The 19,597-nt window shown below is 41.3% G+C and overlaps 1 protein-coding gene across 2 annotated transcripts in view; it reads left to right on the plus strand.

Moving 5' to 3' along the window:
- The window catches only part of LOC139744888 (nuclear receptor subfamily 2 group F member 1-B-like), a 148,179-nt gene that overhangs the window by 88,160 nt on the left and 40,422 nt on the right, over positions 1-19,597 (plus strand). For both annotated transcript variants that reach the window (XM_071655298.1, XM_071655299.1), the window contains one exon: positions 1,713-2,378. In XM_071655298.1, coding sequence (XP_071511399.1) covers positions 1,713-2,378 — 666 coding nt within the window. The remainder of the gene's footprint in view (positions 1-1,712; positions 2,379-19,597) is intronic.

Genomic DNA, 19,597 nt, shown 5'->3' on the forward strand with positions numbered 1-19,597 from the left:
GTGCCCTACTGTTTTTTTTTTAAGAGAGAGAGGGAGAGAGAGAGAGTCTTCTCAATTATCGATTGCCATTTTGACCGCCGTGCACTTTTTGATTGCAATGTGCTTGATGTCGACGTCTGCTATCACTTTTCGTTACGGCACATAGTATGGCATAAGGCAATGTTTGTTCCTAGACAAGAAAGCTCTTGAACTTGGCTCCTTAGCAAATTAGCCATCAGTTTCGGGATATCATAATGGATCACGGGGTGTGTTTGCTCAACAGCCAAAGATCGGGTTATCCGGGGGCCGGGTGTACTCCTATGTCCTTTATGTTATAATCCTGTCTTTTCGACCAGCATGACATTTTGTTTTCTATTTCGTTTCAAGTTTTGTTTTTTGCCGTTTTTGTTTTATCGTTTTGTTCGTTGTTCAATGCTCACGGCGCTATCATAACCGCTTGATCGCCGTGAGAGCGCGCAGAACACTTCGTAAGAGAGTTATTATTTACCACACACGCTGTGGAGTTAGGCACGTTTCTGTTTATCTTTCTGTTTTCCGAGCCTGTTATTTGCAGCGATTGACCGCGTGGGTATATTGACAAGCTTTTTTTTTATGTCGCTGTAAGCTCGGGATGCATAGTACACCAAGTATAGACATAATCGGGTAAATAGTGTACTCATTTCTGTTTCACAAAACTGTTCGTTTCAGAACTCTGCTTTATACGCTCTTATCATCATGGCTCCATTTTGTTAATATGTCAACTAACTTTCTATATTGTGCACTTTGTGTTTGTGGGAATATATTCGTTTGTTTGTTTGTTTGTTTGTTTGTTTGTTTGTTTATTTGTTTGTTTATTTTTGACTGATGAAAGATCTCACGATTCAATACTGGAAAGCGCACCAATTTTGTTATACCATGGAGGTATACCTCCATGGTTATACGTTTCGAGTGTCGAACAAATGGAGCACCCCGATCTGCTCTGCAATATCTGTTAGGGGATGATGAGGTTTGTCAGAAGAGTTTCGCTTCGTGGGGACTTTCTCCCCAAGGTCTTCAGTTTATAAAATAACTTGCGATTGGTTGAATTACAAGACTACTACATACGTCACTTTAGAGCAAATACTTACGGCTCGACCAATCAGGTAGCGCGCTGCGTCTGAGTGTTTCTTCTCCACCGCCCGTACCGAACAAATGCTGTGCCCTTCTCTCCAATATCAGTCACCAATCCTCCCCGTGAACTTCGCTGACACCGACTTACCATATAAGGAAGTGGGTGTCATGGGAACCGAGCAGAGTGAACAGCCAGTGTCAGAGTTCACATACACAGACAAGAGCTCACGCCCCTGTTGAGCCGAGATTACTCCGCTCTATCGAGCAGGCGAGCCGAATAGGGCACACCGCCTCACCCCTTGTGCGCCAGAGGTTGTCACTTGTAGGTTAGATGTGAGAGCTTCGGGTCGTGCCATCGCACCCCGCCAGGTGAGCCGATCCTGCCCTTCTGTCTGACCCGCGCCAGACGAAACTTTCTCAAACTTTTTGTTACGCCCTACAAGAACACAGCGAAAGTTGTGCCTTCAATGTCACCATACATCAAAACAAGGGACTGCCTATATAGGATTTTCGCGCTGCTGTGGAGGGATGCTGCGGTTCATGGGGTCACTTTTTTGTTAACCTAATTTTGTGTGTGTGGTTGCTCACTTTCTTCTCTTGTTTCTCGTTGCTTTTTCTACCAGCCGGTGATCGAATCCCTCAACGCCATCGCACTATGTCGATGGCAGTCAATTCCTGGAGTAGCGAGGACCTGTCAGGTGAGAAGCATCACGGACCTCCCCAGACTGGCCTCGAACCCACGCCGCTCGACCCGTGCCCTCCCGATGCGGATCATTATGCCGACACACCACTCAGGTTACGACCACCGCCGCCACCACCACCACCGACCCAGCCCCCTCACTCGGCTGCCGGACCTCCCCCACCCCCCGCGCCACAGCCGCAACCCCCACAGACCCCCATCGGCCCCCCTCCTCCGTCGGGAGCCTTGCAGGCCGCCACTCCACAGCAGACGCCGGCGACCCCGTCGCAGACGGGACCAGCCAGCCAAGCTGGCGGGGCAGCGCAGAACGGCCCGCAGTCGGGCTCGGACTCGGGAAGTAACGGGACGACGAACAATAATAACAACTCGCAGCATATCGAGTGCGTCGTCTGCCACGACAAGAGCAGTGGGAAGCATTACGGCCAGTTCACGTGTGAGGGCTGCAAGAGTTTCTTCAAGCGAAGTGTGCGTCGCAATCTCACCTACTCCTGCCGTGCCAATAGAAATTGTCCCATTGACCAACACCATAGGAATCAATGTCAATACTGCAGACTGAAGAAGTGCCTGAAAATGGGCATGAGAAGAGAAGGTAAGACTGGTGAGACAAAACACTTTATTTCATCCCTTCCACTCCTCAGACATGTCCTTGGCTAATGTCACGTGACAATAATTACATTTCCCTTTTAATTAAGCTCACTGTATAAATAGTATAGTATAGCTGCTTTACACACCAGATACCATTTCGCCTCACAGGTTAATTGATGCAATGCCAAAACCCCATACACCACACACCAGCTACCGCCGAGGAATTATAATCGCTAACTATTATTTTAAAACATGGCATGTCCCGCCCCGTAACAATGATGCGTTCACATAATTTCCTTACCATACGTAAAAAGAAAAACAAAAAAAAAAATTTATGGGACATGTCATTGATTTTTTAGTAGAAAGCCAACTTCAACATCACATGTTATACGATCCCGAATTCTGTCTTCTGAATTTCTGTATTGAAAAGTTTTGATCTCTTGCTCTGAATAGCAACATCTACACCATGCCATTGATGCTCAGATCACCACCATGCATGTACCTACAGCTCTAGTTACACTCTGGTTTTCGTATTTCTTTCCACAAGCCCCATTCAGAGAATTTGGTATTTAACCTTTTTACCCTTTTTCACCCTAATGATTTTGGTTGAGAGAAGGGAAAAAAGAAAATAAATGGCTTATTCAAAATTGTTTGATGTGCGGTGAATTGTGGGACAATACAATGCAGTGTGGAGATGGAGCTAAATAATCTTATACACTAGGAGTGGGCGAAGCATGCAACCTACCCACCCCCTCCCCCCCCCCCCTGTCTGTCTGTACGCATGGAGTGTCGAGCGAGAATTTGGTGGTAGGCAAGGTACATACATGTACCAAGAAGTAAAGTAATGTATAAAAGCATGATTATATTATTTGATTATGACTTGTACAAATAATGGTTTGTTGTTGTTTATAATATCTGTGATATTCGACGGGATAACGCTCCTTTTGGTTTTCTTGTGAAGAGTACACTTAAGACGGATGTAGATCATGTACAAATTATGCAAGGACTAGATTTCCTACGGAAACCAAAGCTAGATTTGTAAATTGGTGATATTGTACTGATCCTTAACAAGCCATGTACCTGATAATTTGAATTATGCATCATTTCTCTTCTCCAACTAAATTCATTTTGTAAACATTAGCATTATGATAAGGTAAAGGCAAATGGGCATTCTGGTTTGTTCATGAACAGACCAGGAGTTGTTTCACTAAAATGATTATGTGCTTTGGGTATAAGAACTCTCTTTTTCGAATACACCGGCCTTTTGTGCGTGCCAATGACAACCTCACAGCTTTAAACTATTAGCATTAATCAGAGCATGGACCTACTGTAGGTCCATGCTATGCTTAGAGCAATGTGTTTTGTGTGTTGGCGTATCAGGGTGACGATTGAAGAACAAAGGGTCTGCGGCTGCGAGACTAGTAGCAGACTTGGCCTTCGAGAAGTTTGCCTCGACTTTCTCCTTCATGTCGTTGAAACTTTCATTTCATACTCCAGACAAGTTGGGTGCAAATCAGAAAAAACAACAAAAAAACCTGTGCTATGTTGGAAGTAGTGTACGGGAGATTGACAGTGAAATTGAAGGCGAACGAAAAAAAAAATCCCTATGATTTTTCGTTTGTTTGTTTGTTTTTTTATCCACTAGATTTTGCTCTAGAGGAAAGACTTTAAATGAACCATAGACATATGAATTCTATTCCACAGTTCGCAATCCCCCTGTGAAAGGGCTGTGCACAGCTAATAACCTAAAGCAAAACAAGGCATATGTAATGCAAACGTGGGGAATCTAGGCACATACAATGTACTAGTATTTTACACAGTCTGCTACCATGCTTGTTGGTGCTGGTGGGATTCACTACCGGACCATCGTAGTGTGTTTCTGCGCAGCTTTGTTTCCATAGTAACAACAGAGACTTACTGCGATTCCATGAATTTGCTACAAGAAGTCCATTCGGACAGATTTGCTGGTAACATTCGTACATTTCATAATGGGGTTAGTATGCTTCAAAATACTAATTTTCGATTATTCAAATTAGGCTAGGTTTGAAGGAATCATTTTAAAAGCACGCACAGTGTATATGAAGTGAATTAAGTTATAGGGAGATGTATTAAAGGGGCAATGTCATCAAACATTAAAGTGTTCAATGAATGCAAAAAAAAAGAAGAAAAAAGATAAACAAAAACGTTGAAATGGAAAGAAAATTGAACAAGTTGTTCAAAAAACATGATTTTATTATTTCTAATTGTATTGTTATTACAGAAATTTTTGTAAAGTGCATAGAGACTTCAATGTAACATGCGCTATATAAGCAGAATGTATTATTATTATTATTATTATTTTGATTTTTTTGATAAATCTATATGGGGACATGTCAAAATGGAAACTCTCTCTCTCTCTCAATGAAACACACACACACACACACACACACACACACACACACACAACGAATTTTCTAGGACATCAACAGAACACTTCACCTATATAGCTCCTCCAGGAAATACGGAGAGTTATATTTGCCTTCACTTTTCTGAAGAGGTCGAGAGAATGTGTGTTTCTGGTAAAACATTTCTATTGATATGTGATCTTTCCCATCATAAGAAAGTTTAGAATTTAGTAAGTTTTGAACGGATGGTCAGATTTTCCTCAAACTTTCGCTGAGTGTTTGACCAACCCTTCTGCAGGTGCACCCACTAAATATATATTTGAAAAATTTATATAATTATTGAAGATTTTCTCGGTACTGAGGATTGGTATTCGACAAATGCGGGGCAAGACTACTAGGCTCACTGGGCAACTTGCATATTTTGGGGAAAATCACAAGGGCTCGAATTGGTACACGTCAAATACCATTCCCGTGTGTCAATATGCGCTTAGATATATGTTTTTTGGAGGCAGGGTACTTTTTCCCCCCTCGGATGGAAATACATGAGAGAGAGAGAGGGAGACGGAGGGGGAGGGGGGTCGGGAGAGGGGGGTCGGGGGAGGAGGACGTACAATGGCGGATAATGTTGTGATTTCTGAATTATATCCTCCTTATTCACTACCCCCTCTTGACGTTTTCAGTATGTAAACGCAATTTATACCGCTGCCTTATTCTTTCCCACCTTCCACTCTTACCCCTTTTCTCTCTTTCACATTTTCTCCAGACCCCCCCCCCCCCCTTGCTCTCTCCTTTTCCCCCTCTCTCTCTCTTTCCCTCCTATCTCTTCCCCTCTTTCTCTCTCTATTTCTCCCGTGTCTGTTTTGCTATTGACAAATCGTGCCCTATTCTCTTGGTCCGGGAATCAGAACTCGGGTTCAAGGACATTTGCATTAAAAAACTCCCAACAGTACACTGACACCGCTCAGCAAATACTGTTCCAAGTTCGAACGGTGTCTGCACGGATTGTCCGCTTGCAAGCCAGTGTTTAAAGGACCTCTCGTACGGTTTTGTTTTTCCAGGTGCGATAAAGCGAATGTGATTTGCGTTGCTCCAAATAGCGACATTCAAAGCTGCCATATGTAGTTTTCCGCAATGGAAATAACTTTTAGAGACTGTGCTTTTTATGACCGAATAATCGTGCAATTTTATCGTATCGCGTAGAACAACTAATTACGCATATTTTGTATTGACGACATGCTGCCACAGATGATATCATTTACGATAAAATATTCGAATACAGCAAATGATTGATGTTGCAAAACTGTTGTGATTGGCACTCGCTTATTTAAGGAAATAAAGCGTCCATATTTATATTTTCGATCTTACCCAGCACTAGTCAATTCAATACTTAACGAAAATTGAAAAACAATAATCATATTTATCAATTTCATCAGTTTTCCATGGTTATCATCATTATTTTTTTGTTAAAAAAATCAAGAAATTTAGAAGAGGAGGAGGATGACATCAACATAACGATTGTAAGTTCAAATGACCCACAGAACTCTGTTACGTAATAACTATAAGTGTCATATTTCATGATTTCAGTGAGCTTTTTACGAATCTGCTGCTTTGGTATATATAATGGCTTTGATGAAACAAATCTTTCTTTTTTGGTTATACGAATTTTCCCCTTAGCACATAGATTATCCTAGTAGCCCCTCCGCTGTTGAGTGTTGGAAATGTGGATGGAAGGGCGTCACAGCGATGGCTAACGGAAGTAGAGCAAAACGAGCTGGGATGTTGTCGCGTCAGGCAAGACCGCATGGCATTGTCAATAGAGGCAGCCACTGGATAATACTGCCTGCATAGGCCTACACAGTATTATAACCTCATTGGTTGTACCATATACATGGACCTACACAACAAAGCGAACTATGTTGTATTCACACGAGACCTGTAGACCACCACCAAACAGCTACAACTCCTCATAACCTATTCTGATGTGCAGTGACTTGCATGTTGTGGCCATTTCATCTCATTGTTGTCATATAAATATTGATACTCTGAATCCCAGAATTGACACGCTATCAGGAAAGCGTGATATTGGTCACAAGCACACGTCATATGCAAATTAGATGAGACGATAATATCCCATTAGATTGTGAATTAAAAAGAATTATAAAAATTATGTTTTGTCTACAATGTAAAAAATCTGATTATGTCCCTTAAGAGTAATCGTTGCATATTATCACACCTATACAGTATTGTGATGTTAAGGGCATATTTTATTCGCTTTATTTTTGTAATTTAAGTAATGTGAAATTTTGTGAACAAGTGAAAACCGGTTAAAGAATTATGTGCCGATAACATCATTCTTTCAGCTGACATGGATATGGGCTTGTGATCATGAGCAATGTGTCGTGAAAATATATAAAACGCATGAAAACGCTCTTAACTGCCTTTCTTTGATTTTATTGATATCTGTTAAAAGTCAAATTGAATATTCAGTGACATTTCACTGGAAGAAAGGGCTTCTTTTTGTAGGAGTGTTGTAAGAAATCTTCCTTCCCCAAAGAGGGAGGTGTTCTGCGATGATACCTTCCGCACCTTATGGGACCAGAACGATAAAGTGGGATAACATGAAATTAAAAGAAAGAAGATATAAATAATAATAATGATAATAATACTAATAAAAAGATGAGAAGTGTTATAGGAGATGACAGTGTTAAAACTAAGTAAATGAAAGGAGTGTGGCCCAGTACTGACAGCATGTTTGATTGAAGGCATTATTTATCATTTGCAGATGAAACAAAAACCTAGCTTTAGTGCTTTAAAATAGTTCTAAAATGTGAGTTAGGGATAGAAACAACCAGTGTCAAAATGTTAACCAGTATAATCAATTTTAAGTATTGTTAAATATATAGAAAGATGAATAATAGCTATGATAAAGTTGTTTCTAGAATAAACCGTCTACAGTTATGGTTTACTGAGAAAAATAGTGATATCTCCTTATATTTTAGCAGGTTTTAGGCTTTATTGCAAAATTTTTATATGGTAGGATTTTTGTGATTTAGTGTACAACTGGCCTAAACATATGCATCAAATGTGATAACTCGAACATTTTTTTAATCACTGCTCCCAATGTTAGACAATATATTTAACTTACAAAGATATTAGCAGTTTAATACCACTCTGTCTTGCATCTGGTTTCATAGTCAGATTTCTATTTATAACGGATCCCATGCGAAAAAGTTGCCAACCACTTCAGGCCACGCCCAACATTTTTTTTTTCTCTTCCACCAATTCAGCTTTGACTGGTTAAAAAAAAAAAAATACGTGAAGAAAATCGTTGGAGTACGTTCAGAGACGCAGTACTTCCCTGCTTCTAACAATAACCTATAACGGACGATTTGTATAATACTCGCATTTTATAATTTATTGCAATGTTACGCAGGCACCGACAGAGAGATAGAGGGGGAGATAGAGGGATGGATACCCCTAAAAATGTTGCAAACCGTTAGAGCGAATCAGATGCGGCATGGAGCTACATGAGAAAGGGTCGGAGTTCAGTCTCAGCAATCATTCGTCCTACCTTTTTGGCCTTGGCGTCCCGAATAAACCCCCTGATGACGTTTGCAGACGCACTTTCATTTTCGTTGAGATGAGTGCATGTTTGTGCGACTCTCATCGGGGCGGGAGGAGTGGATGTAGGGGGTGGATGCGTGCTAACGCCAATAGGCATGTATCGGACTGTTACAGTCATGACGTGTATCACTCAAACATTGTGTGCTAGCATTGCCACGTATGTATTACGGAGCGATGTTAGACGGTAAGTCGGTAGATAGCTGCCAGTCTGTAACCAACACCTGAAGACTCCACAGACGTCGCATGTCATAAGGGGGCCGATTGTCTCATTTCGCAAGGTCTACCACTTGTATGCATGTAGGGTGAAGATGACATATATCTTGCATAAAAAAGTCACATTTCAACTTCAAAAGCCTTAAGCTGACGCAAAACGTTGATGGCAATTTTCGTTTTGGGAGAAGCAGGCCAGATTTTGTCTTTTTTTTTAATTATACAACTCCCAGTGCACTCCTATATATGACAAAATAATTATTGATTTGCTGAACAAGTAAAATTAGCACGTGTATCACATACATGAATTCCAAAGGAAATCTAATTTTCCAGCTGTTGAATTTTCAATTTTTCCTTTACTGACTCTTTTATTACACTTGTTGTAAGGATGGCGTTTTGAGCTTTTTGGACATGCTCGTCAAAGGAGTGTGATTTTACTGAATTATTTACTTTTCTATAGGAGAGGAGAGCTGGTTAGGAATGGAAGAGACGCCTTAGCAAGCGAGAGAGCATGGATGATGAGAATAGGAGGAGGGAGGGTTGTTTGAATTTGTATCTAGCAGACGACAAAGGATGAGATCCGGCAAACATATTATTGATTTGAACATGGCTAGCCAAGTTATGCGTACCTGTGTTCATGACCGTGAAAGGGGGTGGGGGGGGGGGGGATGCCACCATCAACATCCAACTCTTGCAACGGAGGGTGGGACACGACATTATTTTTATCCCCAACCAATCATTGCCACTCGATACAGCCAGTCCTCCTCTACGAAGGGCAAAAAATCTTGTATGATTTGCAAGCCGCATTGGCGATAAGGATCACGTGAGGAGTCACGTGGTGCCTGCCCTGCGTTCCATCCCCGTGACGCAGAGATGTCCTTAGAATAGATAGCATCATTGTGTCGTGCATCTCGCAGCGTCCTGAGTGGGGGTGGCCCCTCCTCATGTTTACCTCCTCCAGATTTTCTGCAGAGAGGTTTCGTTTTTCTCAGTGCGCGAGATGTATCATCAGGACAACGCACTGCCCTCCGGTGTAGGTGTCGCTGGGAAATGCAAACGTCTCTAAGGGTGCCCTCTTTAACCCTATGACTGCCCCTATACATCTGTAGTCACTTATGCTGTATACGATGCCGATGACATTTTAAAATGGTGAACTTGGGAGGGCTAACATGTTAACACACTTTACAAAGGCTTGTAGTGTTTGCGTGGTCGCCACTGAAACAGTTCAAGTTCAGGGGTTACATCGAAACGGGTAACATGTCAATATGAGTTTGCTAAGAATAGACGATTTGAGGTCGAGCTCATCTGACTTGCGTTTGCAATCGTAACTTGGCTGCAACAACACCGGTATTATTTGGAGGTTAGACGTGTTATTAGCGTGAAGCAAATAGGACGATGCTCTTACATGCCGAAACTCGTAGTCCATGTTCACCAGACTAAATCCTCTGGCCTCGGTGACGCTCCTTGAGACTTCGAAGAACGTGAAATATTGCATGAAGGCATGACGGCACTGAGAATAGAAAGGTCAGAATATGAACGGGGACACCGAGTCCAACAGAAATGATGAATTCCACCTACCGTTTTGGATTGTGCCTTCCAAGAAATGATAACCCATAATCAAGATAAAATCACAATGAATCACATACTACAGCAATTTTATGTCTTTATTGATGACAATTTTAGATATGTGTACTTCACACACAAATGTACTTGTATACATATTTTCACTGCTGTAAGCATTTCAATATCTTTTGCAATCTTTTGTCTGATAAAATCACGCACCACCGTGCTGATAAAACAGACAAACAAACAAAAACACCGATAAAGAAGGAGAGCTCGGGTTTGTATTCAATCCTCGCCCGCTACTCTTGTCAGTCACCCGTGCCTGCACGATCGCCAGGCGAGGGTTACCAAATGAAGAAAGAAAGAAAAAAGTTAATGTGACATTTTGTCAAGACGGATCTAAAATCTTTCCCTCTTGTCCTCATCCTCCGGTCCCGTGATCCCGGTAAAGTGCACCTCACATCGCACAAACAAACTTGACAAGTTGATACCTCGTCTATTTGACGGTCAACAGGCACAAGACGAGCCGGAGCTCGAGCCTCTTTAAGGACGGCTCCACGGGTTGAGGCGCGAAGATTCCTGCTGGCGCTAATGTTGTTTATTTTGAATTTCATCACATCGCACTTCGGCCATATTCGACTCGCCTCACAACATACCCCTTCCACCTCGACAACGAGGAATAGCTCATGCGGAGTGAAGGGCACTGGACCCTTTCCATCAATGACACGGCATACTTACGAAGGATATTACTTCCACGATGTACGAATCATGGTCGAGAAAGCATCAGGAAAGTCCTATGTTTTGAAGTCCTTAGCGAAGTGCCTATTGGCAGCTTAAATGTGGACAACCTGACGATTATTGTGTGAAATAGTAGACCCCTTTTCCAGTCATCCTAGTTTTCACTGTTTCAACTAGTAGGCCTAATTACCACCAGTGTTTTAGATTTAACTTGATGTGGAAATGATCAACGAAAATGTTCAAAAGTTTCACAAATATTCGCTTTGAACGTGTAGAACATCTCAAAAGTACGTTTCATAAAAGTTTCAAGGATATTACATCGTTATGCTGTCATTTCAACCAGGAATTGAATACACGTTCTTTTCCGTTTCTTCTATTCTACCTTCCTCTATTATTACTGATCAATGGATCAATAGAAATATTCATCAATTGATCAATGATATTATTATTGATCCGATTTTTGTAAGCAAGGGAAAATAAGATGTATAAAACGGATGTTGATCATGCGAAGTTTCCTATAGGGCCTATAACATGAACCATATATGAATCGGCGAATTTAGAACACTGAAATCTCGCTGAAGGTAAAATCACCAGTACGGGTGTGATGCTATGAATGATATCATTTACATACACGCATATTGGACAGTGATTTTTAAGGAGTCTTGAAAAAAAGAACATAAAAAGAAGACAATTTTCCCTTTGTGGCCCTTCACACTGAATCATAAATGTTTGTATTATTTTGAAAGAATAAGTAGAGAGACACATTTTAATATGAAAGAAAAAGTATGGGCGTTGTACACAAACATGATTGCCCTCAATAATGGAAACATCAAGTCTTCAACGTCACTTTTCGATCTACGTCAAACTGGGGTTAGAAAAGGGGTTTCTTCATTGCCTAGATTTGCATGTTTGACCAAGGAGGTACTAGGCGTCGTTACCTTCCTTCGTGTTGAAAGTCGTTCGAATCCACCTGTTCGTGTCGCAGCGGGGAAAATATTGACCAAGGTCAGAGCGTTATGGATAACTGCTACGCCCACCGCGGGTTGACTATAGTACCCACCATCTTGTATTGGGTTAATCCAATTTGCGCGGTCGGAGAAAAAAAAGATCCCTCGATAGAGTCCAATGTGTGTAACGAGTTGGCACTATTGCGTCTCAGTATACATGGGTTATTTGTTTCTATTTGATATTAGAATGTGACTGGTAGATTTCATATCCGCACAAAAAAAAAAAAAGTTCGTCGACGAGGGTTTGAATGAGCCGTCCTGTAATTGTCCCGCCTATATCCCCTTTCTATATGAGTGGAAAGTCAATGCGATAACTCAAATCATCAAGAAACTATTTGTGCAGTGTAATTATCATGCCATGTTTATGTAAGACTAGTGTAATCATTGATTTACAATACATTGATGGCAATATAGGCTAATCACGTTTGAGCAAATTCTAGAGACCATACACTTGCCCGTGATTTTGCCGTTTGATGCGAGCGGCAAGTATAGTGAGGTTGCCATCCCTTCGTGTGTGCGCGCGCATCATTCTGTGTTTTATTGACGGACACTTTCAGAAGCAACGATAACACTGTTCAATAATCGCGCGCTGCCCTAGAATAATGTAATCGGCCGCAAAGCGTACAAACAGGCGTGCAAACAGCGATTATAGGTCAAGTGTGGAAAGTAGACCTAGCACATTGCATGAGCCGACAAAAAGATAAAATTGACCCCGTTCTTCTTCACTACATCTCCCTCTATACATCGGGAGAAAAAAAAGGAAGTAGGGCCTACAATATGACGAGCATAATCATTCTTTATGATAACATGCTAACACTCCTTCAATTTTGTATCATCGCATAGCATCCTTTAATGATTGATGTAGAACTGGTACCGATAGTTGTTTGCTCGATACTTGTCGCCCTGTGATTGAAACTGGCTGTCTCGCTTGTCTACAATAGACAACCCTTCGTGAATAGCTCCATGGTTGAAACTCGAGCACGCTCGTCACGTACCCGTACACCGGGTACTACAGGATACCTTTTCGCGCGATTAAAATCGCACGGCATGTACTCGATGATAAAGGTTATGGTTCTCCACTGTGGCAGGGCCATAGCCTGCTTATATTCTCGAACTACTGTACTGAATCTAAAGCCTTGCGCAGAATTATAAATTTGGCATGTCTGACGTGTTAGAAGTCGATATCGATCACCACCCTCTGAATTTTTGACAGATTGATCAATAGGAAGTTTACTACGATGACATCGCCGCGTACACTTCATTTACTAACCACCCCGTTCCATCAGAGAGTGAGATTTAACACATGAAGTATGGCAGTCGGTATTACGTGAGGAAAGTCTCAAGTTCCAAATAGTAACATACACAAAAAAGTCTCCTCCCGCCCTTGCAGTTAGTGTTATATCAGTGACATCTGCTGGGTGTTTGTTCATGAATTGTTCGTTTGTTTGTTTGTATTTCCCCAGTAGAAGGAATACTAAGAAGTAACGTTGAATCAGTATTATTAGCATGCTGGATTTCAGCGTCATTTTGCTAAAAGTACCTGCAGTTTTTTAGGTTTAAAAATAGAAATATTCAATTGAAGTCGGTTCAATTTACTTAATTGATAATCATAAAAAGCAGAGTATCTGCAGCATTAATTGTGACGGGGAGTTCACATAGAAAACCAAAGGCTTGAGGCAAATGTAATTCCCGCAAAATTAAAGGTAGAAATGTATAAATAAATACAGTACTGATGAATATATACCCTAAATTCTAAAAGTAAATACAAAGTCGAATATGTGTTTTGTTTTGCTCTTGTTTCTGTTTTTCCCTTTCCGATGGATGCTTACGTCATTTCCAGCTGCCCCAGGTTAAATAGTCTTTATAAAACTTATTAATGACATGTTGAGGAACGTAAGTTGTCACGTTTCTTCTTGCGTTCACTTTTGGTACACAGCGTGGTCTTGTCTTTTGGAGGACCATTCTCCACCTTTGATACATGTTTCCCCACACAAAAGTGTCCGTGCGTTTACACTGCATTGAGGCAGGGAGAAAACGGGGATGGGCTCGGGGTTAAGGCGCCATTTTGGAGTTATAACTATCGTCTTTTGTTTACCAGCCTTCCAGTCATGCAGAGTTTCGGTTCTTCGGGGGGAATAATTCCCGAATAGCTAGCTAGCTAGCTATCTGGAATTTAGTCAAATTTAAATTTTACGTGCAGCCGTCATTGCCGTACGTCCGCCAACACTTCGAACAAATAGTGTGATTTCCGGTGATCATCTTGTAGATGCGTAAGGCTTCAAGGAAAATATATTAACAAACAAACATACAAAACGTACTGTATCTGTATACAAACAGAAGTAATCAAAGTATATGCAAAAGTATAAATGAAAGTATATGCAATGAAATGTTAGTCAATCTTCAACGCTCACTAGAGAGAGAGAGTCGGTTTTGCCCGCGTATTCGTTGTTGTGACTCTCGTTGCGGGAAAGATCTTGCCTTCCAATGTCAGAACCTGGTAATCTCGGCTAGGTATGAAGCCAGGCTTTCACCATCGCCATGTCCAGCCGAAATATGCCTGTAGAACGTGATTTCAGAGCACGTACAGTGATGATTCCCCGGGTGTTTTATCTGGATCCCTTTCTTCCTTCTGAAAAATCATCACCCTCCGCAAGTCCTCGATCAGCGTTGGGTGATATGGAGACAGAAGAGATGGGGTGATGAATCATTTCTCTTCACTTTTTTGGGGCTGCCATGACTCGAGGTCACTGTCGGGTCAGTTGAGGTCCATTAACCCCTGGGTTACGTCGGCCAGTTTTTACGTTGGTTATTGGAGGCCGCGGACTCGTAATAGGATGCAGAACGCGTCCTATCACGGATGATGATGCGACAATTCCAAATCTCCTCCGTCTCACATTGATTCACCCCCGACGCGAGATCATATAGCAAAGCCATTTATTGCATGGGCCCTCTCAACGAATAAGGTAGCAATTTCCAAGTTGGTGTGAAATCGACATGATATCATACCGGCATATATATCAAAGTCGCATAAACAGTTTTGACATCGTTGCTGCGTAAACGAAAGTGGATGAAGAAGAGGAAAAACTCGTGTACAATCTGTTCAAAGTAATTGAGCATTCAGTGAATTTTGATCTTCGTGCACATGCTTCGGTAGCACCGGAAAGCAAAATAGGCTACATATTCCTTCTTTTCTTTCACTCCATTCGTTCTCTGAAGATACATGATATACGACATAAAGCTGTATCACCTAAAATGTTTCAATGCGTTACAAACAAAAGAAGAAAGGGCACATGCATGCAAACACTGTACATTCAAGTACAGAATAAAAGGTAGTCAAATATTTTTTGCTTTTAAGTGAGGAATTTGATATCATCATTTTGACTTGCAATCCAAAAGTAGCTTGGGCCTTTAAGAAACAGACGTCGGAAATATTCTTATATGTAGGCCTTTGTATTATATATGATTTTGTGTAATTATCTTAATTTCACAAATCAGGACGACATTGTAATAAACAAAACACTTTGAGTTAGAGTGCAATATACGACGTGACTTTTATGACAACACATGTATCGAATCAAATTTGTTGGAAATGATGGGCCGGTACTGGATTTGCAGTCCCCTCTTTAGCAACTAATTTCTGAACTACCGATAACTAGATGAAGGCACATTGCCTATTAGAAATTCAACAGACAAAAAGAAACAAACTCACACACACACACACACACACACAGAGAAGAAGCAGCTTTGTTGCAAAATCGTATAGGCCTACTAGTAGTAGTACTCAGGTAGTAGTAGACTTATTATTATTTTTATAATTTATATTAAGAGTAGAAGTGGCAGGCCCTATTTGTGTATCTATAGTTGTAGACGATTTCATTTCCATTTATCGTTTTCATCTTCATTATGACTACACTGTATTAGTATGTAGGCCTATACCATCCGTTCACAGAGGGCTAATGCTTTTGGCGAATGTCCTTGTATACTAGTCCCCCCCCCCCCTTTTTTTTGTTTTGTTTTTTGACTCGCGTGCCAAGGAATTGTACACTCTGTCATTACATCAGCACACTTGTAAGAGTGTCCAGAGGTGGTCGCCATGCTCGAAACTCTCTCAAAACAATGCTGGAGATGTTAATTTTATCCGTGGATCCAGTTACGTGAAAATTTATCCATTGTGTCAATACCAACGATGAAAGGTAACTTGCTATTTTTGATTCGTGCATTCGGAATCATGGTAGTTGTCGTGACTTTTTTTGACTTTCGCAATCGAAATTCATTATGACTCGTCGCTCTCTTTTTTTTGTATGTGCTATATCTCCACTGTACCTGGCGAGTAGTTATCATTGGACATTATGTTGTTTCAGTTCTTGCCTACCGTATGTTAGCCTAGTAAGCCGATGTGAAATTTCCGAGGATATCGCATTAGTTCTTGAAATTCTCGACGTGTATCAAAAGCGTCAACTGACTCTCTTGCTTGGTACGTGTTTGGCACTTCTTTTTTTCATGTCGTAGAATTTCTTATTGCACACCATCTCTGTTGAGCGGAGCGCTTTCGTGATCTCAGCAATGCCATCATAAAAACTTCACATCCACACAAGTGGAATACGGCCACCGAAGTATTTTTCCCCAGCTAGACTGCCAAGATTTCTCTCAGTGCTGGGTCAGCTTCTTTGCTTTATTTGAAACAGACACGACAGATATCATTCGGCTTCTTCACTTAACTGTTTCCAGTTGTTAGAAGCGGGCACACACCGGCGTGTAGCGTAGACGTATCGCTCCCAAATCCAAAGAAATCTTGTCGGCGGCCAAGTGATGGGTTAGCCGTATGGGAAACGCGGACCCGAGTTTATCTTTTTTCCCCGTCAGTCTAGAGCTCAGTTTTTTTCTCACCGAGAGGGGTGGGTATATTGCATGTTTTTTAGCGCTGACCTGGCGAATTTTTCTCTCACACGAGCCATCAATGACTTCTCCACGGGTCTTTTTTTACCTCCCTCTCTCCGTCTACTAGGATTAGAATAACAGACGCACGGTGGCTGTGTAATATCCACAGAAAAGGGAGGGAGAGAGGGGGGAGGGGAGTATAGAAAGTGGAGGGAAATCACACGGTGTGTGTTACTTTTTTGCACGATACGAAATGTAGCATTGCATTGTAATACTTATTCCAGACGATTCCACCTGAATAAAACGTGTATAATGGCAGTCACTAGCGTTTCAATGTGCAAATCGCCTCCTCAGAATTAAAGGTAAGGCAGCCTTCCATAACCGAACGCGCGATGCAAGATGTACGGCGGCATGTTTGCGGTGTCGATTCATCGTGTCTGCGGTTATCCAAAATTATTTCGGAACGTCTATGAATTTCTGCATTCCTCTCTCCACACCATACGAGTAGTATTTACGTGTAATATTGTAATACATTTTTCACGTGAATGTGTGCGACCATGCTAGGCAATGGCAAAACATGTAGCTACAAATAAACACACTCCTACCCAAACAATGTGCTTTGATGTCGAAGCCTATGGAGGATGTTTGGACGGTTTCATTTTGTAATCCATTATCTGAGGCATTTCTTTAGTAATAATAATCACTGATCAGTGATATTATCAGGTAGTACGTGTACTCGTAGTACTTGGTTTTTATGGTAGTACTGGGACTAGTGCTGTTTATCATTGTAACCGTAATGGCTGGAATGGACTGATGAATAATGGTAGCGGTAAATGCCACACGATACAATTTACAAATATACATCGGATCTCCTCCTAAATGGACATGAGTGGACAAGGTTTTGACTGCCCTTTAGGCCTTTATGTCATAAGGAGTAGGGAGGGAAGACTTTGGCTATGGGCGAGGCCAGAAGTTAGAAGGAAAGGGGAGGGTAGTTGGTGGAGATGATGATTGAGCTTTTAACTTTTTTGCGAGATACTAAGAAACCACTTATGATATGTTACACTACAAAGAATGCCATTCTAGCAGGAATTCAAAGTTTATTTGATGAAAATCGGTGCTAAAATGGCTGAGATATCCAAAGTAAAACAAAGCGATTCTAATAAAAGGTTGGTCCCACCTTTTATTAGTACGGCCATTTCAAAACCAATTTTCATCAAGTAAATGTTGAATTCCTCTTGAAATTACGTGCTCTTTCATATTTCATAAGAGGTTTCTCATCACCAAAAAAGTTAGAAACCTGAAACCTATGCTAAGCTATCCCTTTCAACCACACGCACACATGTGTATGGACCCACACCCACACCCACACCCTCCACACACACACACACACACACACGCTTTCACTGATACATACAGATAGACACGCACAGACACACACATACCACACCAGACTCGGGTCACGCATACCAGTCAGTGGCGTAGAGTGAAGTTTTTGGCAGAGGGAGGGATGGCACAGGAGGCAACACCCTTTCGACATCCTTGGACCCTGGCAACCGCGTTCGTTTAAACCTCTGGGGACTCTTGCCTCAAACTCTCATTGCTATCGTACATGATAGCCATGCATTTTGATAGCAATGGAACCAAAAAGAAAAAGAAATATAAACAAATAAAATAGGGAATAAGAACAGAGACTCTTCTCTTTCGCATTATTATTTTTTAATGCAACCATTACAACGATCGAAATGGTCAAACAACACATTTTAAACAACGAACGAATGAGATCAGGATGAACAATGATTCCTATATAGGCAGACTGATAGGCCTATAGGAGCATGCTTGGCAGAACGCAACACTTGACTGGACATTTTATATGAGGTGCCATCCCTTGATATTCTGTTGCAAAATGTACAATGTAGGCCCTAAATGTGTCATAACGTGTATAAATCGTACTATCGTGAGTGAGGGATAGGAGGTTTAAAATGGGGATGGTGTCGAGGAAGAAAAGGCTGGTTCATCGTAATGTTGATGGATATTATCAAGCAAACATGCCATAATGAATACTAGTAGGCTGACTTGGTTACAGTCAAAAGTATTGAAATCAAAACTAAAAACTATAAAGAAAGAAAAAAGTAATGGAAGACTCTTTTTGGGACTTTTTTTTTTCCTGTGGAGTGTTGAAAGGCACGGTGTCATGAATGTTAAAAAGTCGATACCCTTACTGATTCGAATCATGATACGCGGAACATGACCGATACGCTCACATTTACGCCTCAGTACAGAACAAACTCCTATGCGGCTCGGACATACATCCATACCTGACAAAAGAATTGTGGAAACAAATGGAAAAAAGAAAGAAGAAGAGAATGCTTCGTAAGATAACGAACTTGGTGAAGAGTTGACGTAAACCCTCGCCTAGAGTTTAACAAGCCTTAAATCTGAACCCCTTTCCTGAATAAGAAATGTCAGATTTCATGGGAAAGTACCCCTCTTAGAAATCAAAATCAAATGAAGCGGAAGGGTGAGAAGTCACTGTACTCATGTGGAAGCGTCGCCAGGAATTGCATGTCGATTACATGTATGATGGAGTGAAGAACACGCTTTGCCAAAGCCAGAGGAAAGTACACTTGTTTGCTATGAATGTGCGGAAAAAAGTACACGTTTCGTGGGAGCCCTGGCAAAAAAAAAGAAAAGAAAAAAGTACACGGCTTGCCATAGACGCGGAGAATAATTATAGCCGAAACGACAACAATAAAAAAACAACAACAGCAGAAAGAAGAAAAAGAACATCAACAACAACAACGAAAAGTGCGGTTTGA

This window comes from Diadema antillarum, unplaced genomic scaffold, assembly GCF_040938485.1.
Source record: "Diadema antillarum isolate AM-2024a unplaced genomic scaffold, OU_Dant_1.0 seq00001216_RagTag, whole genome shotgun sequence".
NCBI lineage: Eukaryota > Metazoa > Echinodermata > Echinoidea > Diadematoida > Diadematidae > Diadema > Diadema antillarum.